Here is a 4,589-nt window from a genome sequence, read left to right on the forward strand (position 1 = left end):
GGTTCCTCAAAATGTTGAAAATAGAACTGCCCTATGACCCAGCAATTGCACTATTGGGTATTTACCCTAAAGATACAAATGTAGTGATCCAAAGGGACACATGCACCCGAATGTTTATAGCAGCAATGTCCACAATAGCCAAACTATGGAAAGAACCTAGATGTCCATCAACAGATGAATGGATCAAGAAGATGTTGTATATATACACAATGGAATACTATGCAGCCATCAAAAGAAATGAAATCTTGCCATTTGCGACAACATGGATGGAACTAGAACGTATCATGCTTAGCGAAATAAGTCAAGTGGAGAAAGACAACTATCATATGATCTCTCTGATATGAGGAAGTGGTGATGCAACATGGGGGCTTAAGTGGGTACGAGAAGAATAAATGAAAGAAGATGGGATTGGGAGGGAGACAAACCATAAGTGACTCTTAATCTCACAAAACAAACTGAGGGTTGCTGGGGGGAGGGGGTTTGGGAGAAGGGGGTGGGATTATGGACCTTGGGGAGGGTATGTGCTTTGGTAAGTGCTGTGAAGTGTGTAAACCTGGTGATTCACAGACCTGTACCCCTGGGGATAAAAATATATGTTTATAAAAAATAAAAAATTATTAAAAAAAATGTTGGTAGTTTCATTTAGTTGTTATTTTCTCTGTAAATTACAAGAGCTGTGACCTATGTCATGAGAGTATTAAAAGATTTCACCATAAAGTAAAAAAAAAAAAAAAAAAAAAAAAGATTGTATAATATCTCATACCTTGAATTCATCACATGAATGTGGACATAGATATAATAGGGCTTTCACGGACTGTAATGGTTTGTAGGAAGAAATAACTCTTCATTCAAACCCTTAGGACCTCCACTGAGTGAGAAAAATGTATATTCAGATAAGTACACCAATTGGTGTATGATTTAGAAACATTTAGAGAATTCCTCAAGCCAGGTTAGTATTCTGGGCCTGTCTTCCAGCTCTTCCATCTCTTTGGCCTTTGCACAGTCCCGGGACCTGAGGTCAAGTGTTTGCTGCATCCTTACCCAACTGCAGAAGAAAAATGGCTTCAGAGCTCAATGTTCTCCAGTCAGAGGTTTTATAAAAAGTTGGGCCAAAAGTTCTCCACTTTCTTTTTGTGACTTCCAATTCTTTTGCCCCTCCCTGCCTCCCATTACTTGTTTCCCAGCAGATTTTGTTAGTGTCAGTGTCATTGAAATGAAGAGCCAAGCCTATCAATTCTGGACACTGAACCCATTTAAAGACATTTTTACATTGAAAATGGAAGCTCTTCATTCAATTCTGTAGCAGTTTGTCATTTTAGAACTTCTAAGCTGTTCTCAAATCTTCTAAGTTGACTTTTGTGTGTTCCTGTCATAAACTCTATTTTGGAGTTATTTTTGGCTCCTTACATTTCCACTGGGTATTTTCACACCCCACTGCTTATGAGATTTGCTTCTGTTCCCCCTGACTGCTTTGCATTAGCCCCTCCCCGTCCAGACCAGTGGCTCAGGCTGTATAAAAGGGGCCTTTGCTATGTGAGCTGAGCTGTGTCGGGCAGGCAGGGGCAGCAAGATGGTGTCACAGCGGCAGGTCCTCCTGTCCTTGTTGCTGTGGGTCTCAGGTGAGAAGATGCAAAGTGCCATAATCCTTCTGGAGTAGTGTCATTTTAAACAACTTTTTAAGATATATACTGAGAAACACTGGTTATTTTCAAAATAGACCCAATGATGTAATGCCATGTGGTACCATTAGGAAGCACGTTTGCAATGACATATTCCAGTGTGACTGGGATAAAGTGTGTCTGTATCACCATTTTTCTGATTGCAGGTGCCCATGGAGAAGTCATGATGACTCAGTCTCCAGGCTCCCTGGCTGTGTCTCCAGGTCAACGGATCACCATGAACTGCAGAGCCAGTCAGGGTGTTTACAACAATGTAGCATGGTACCAGCAGAAACCTGGGCAGGCTCCCAGGCTCCTCATCTATGGTGCATCCAGCAGGGCCACGGGCATCCCAGACCGGTTCAGCGGCAGTGGGTCTGGGACAGACTACACCCTCACCATCAGCAACCTCCAGGCTGAAGATGTGGGGGACTATTACTGCCAGCAGTATAATAACTATCTGCTTACAGTGCTTCAGCCTCGAACACAAACCTGCTCCCTGGGGTCGCAGGTCAGGGAGGCTTTGCTGCACTAGCTGCTTCATCTTCCCTCAGCCCTGAACATGTCTGTCCCCCTATCTGCCTGAGAAGTCACTTCTCCTGACTTACTCCTTGAAGGGCTTGTAAGGCACAGCAGAAAATGAAGGGATCAGACTTTTCCTGCACCCCTCACACCTTTTTAAAAAAAGATTTTATTTATTCATTTGCCAGAGAGATTGAGAGAGAGAGAGCACAAGCGGGGGAGCAGGAGGCAGAGGGAGAAGCAGGCTCCCTTCTGAGCAAGGAGCCCAATGCCAGACTCCATCAAGATGCTGGGATCATGACCTGAGCTGAAGGCAGCCATTTAACCGACTGAGCCACTCAGGCGTCCCTCCTGCATCCCTTTTTGTGGGAGATTAGTGAAGACAAATGCTGTGAAGATGTTTTAGGGATGTTATTGGGAGTTTTTGTGCCCCAGGATGCTGCGTGTTTCCCAGCGCCCCACAGCAGGAGTGAGGCAGGAGGGTCTGTCTTTAGCCTCTGACAAAGAGCCGTGAACTTCACATCCTGTGTATCAGTTCTGCTTCCTGCTCCTCTTGGACTCTGGGACATTTCTCTTTTATTTCCTCATTTTCTTTTCTTCACTCTCCATCACCTTCCCACTCAGAACCTTCCCAGGATGAAACCTTTGAGCTCTCCTATTCAGAATCTCCCACGTGGAAGGTAGTGTCCCTCTCGCTTTTTCCTTCCATGGGCCCTGTTTCCCAGCCTTCCTGGTCAGTGTCCTGCACATTCATCTCCGGCTCCTTTCCTACCTCCCTTCTCTCTCTTTTCCATCTCTCCCAGGCTTACTCATTCTCACAAAGGCAATTCTCTCATTTTTTTTTTTAAAGATTTTATCGATCTATTTATTGCTGGGAGTAGTGGCCAAGGGAGATAACTAGACTCTCAGGCAGACACCCTGTTGAATGGGGACCTATGGGTGGGAACTCTTCACTATCTCACCATCAGTGACTTGGAGGCCAAAGGTGCAGCCCATTACTGTTGCCAGCAGGGGGCAGCCACCCACCTACAGTGTTAGAGACAGCAACAAAAACTCCAGCTGTGGGCTGAGCTATGCTCCCTAGGATACCCGGAAAGTCATGGGCTCTTTTTCTGAATCTGGGAGACCTCACTGTGGCCTCTGTGGTGCCTGAGCTTGGCTGACTGTCAAAGATGCTTGACTTTCAGAGGGAAGAGGAGAAACAGGGTCTGGAGAATGAGTCAGTTCTCAATGGGCTCCGTTTTGGTGGCAGCCTGGGGTGTGAAGGGAAAGGTGCACATGTGATGCCATCCTTTCAGAGCATTACTCTTTTTTTTGTTTGTTTGTTTAAGATTTTTATGTATTTATCTGTCAGAAAGAGAACAGAAGTAAGCAGAGCAGCAGGCGGAGGGAGAAGCAGGGTCCCCGATGAGCAGAGAGCCAGACATGGGACTCTATCCTAGGACCCTGGGATCATAAACTAACTGAAAGTGGACACTTAACTGACTGAAGTACACAGGTGCCCACCCCCCACATAGGTCAGTATTATAACAAAGTTACATTCTTTACTTTAGTAAAGAATGCCCCGTAAGGCATTCTTTACTAATGGGATTGAATTAAAAATGTCTGGATAGGAACCCATAAATAATGCCCTGGACCAGATGTTCACACACCTCTCAAAAGCACTGAGAACCTTCCCTCTCCTATGCCCACCTAATTTATACAAAAGGAAGGACTGCAGAGACTTATAAGCCAGGACCTCTTCACTCACACCCTGCTGATTTGTATCTTCCTCTGGAACAAATAATCCAAAAATTTATATGGAACCAGAAAAGACCCCCTATAGCCAAGCAATGTTGAAAAAGAAAACCAAAGCTGGCAGCATCACAATTCCAGACTTCAAGCTCTATTACAAAGCTGTCATCATCAAGACAGTATTGGTACTGGCACAAAAACAGACACATAGACCCACGGAACAGAATAGAGAAACCAGAAATGGACCCTCAACTCTATGGTCAAGTAATCTTCAACAAAGTATGAAAGAATACCCAATGGAAAAAATGTAAATCTCTTCAACGAATGATGTTGGGAAAATTGGACATCTTCATGCAGAAGAATGAAAGTGGACCAGTCTCTTGAACTGTACACTAAAATAGACTGAAAGTGGATGAAAGACCTCAATGTGAGACAGGAATCCATCAAAATCCTACAGGAGAACACAGGCAGTAACCTCTGTGACCTCGACCACAATTACTTTTTGATAGATGTGTCTCCAAAGGCCAGGGAAACAAAGACAAAAAATAAACTATTGGGACTTCATTGGAATTAAAAAGCTTTTTGGTAGAAATAAAGTGGTGGTAGAAATAAAAAAAAAAAAAAAAGGGAACCATGAGAAAACAGTGATAGCCTACATTGCATCATTATTGTGCT

The 4,589-nt window shown here is 44.1% G+C and overlaps 1 gene segment (V, D, J or C); it reads left to right on the forward strand.

Moving 5' to 3' along the window:
- The first annotated feature begins 1,553 nt into the window (after positions 1–1,553).
- On the forward strand, positions 1,554–2,193 carry LOC131808419 (immunoglobulin kappa variable 3-15-like). The segment is given in 2 exon segments: positions 1,554–1,619; positions 1,826–2,193. Coding segments are annotated over 2 exon segments (417 nt in total).
- Positions 2,194–4,589: the final 2,396 nt, after the last annotated feature.

This window comes from Mustela lutreola, chromosome 9 (assembly GCF_030435805.1).
Source record: "Mustela lutreola isolate mMusLut2 chromosome 9, mMusLut2.pri, whole genome shotgun sequence".
In the NCBI taxonomy this organism is placed as follows: Eukaryota; Metazoa; Chordata; class Mammalia; order Carnivora; family Mustelidae; genus Mustela; species Mustela lutreola.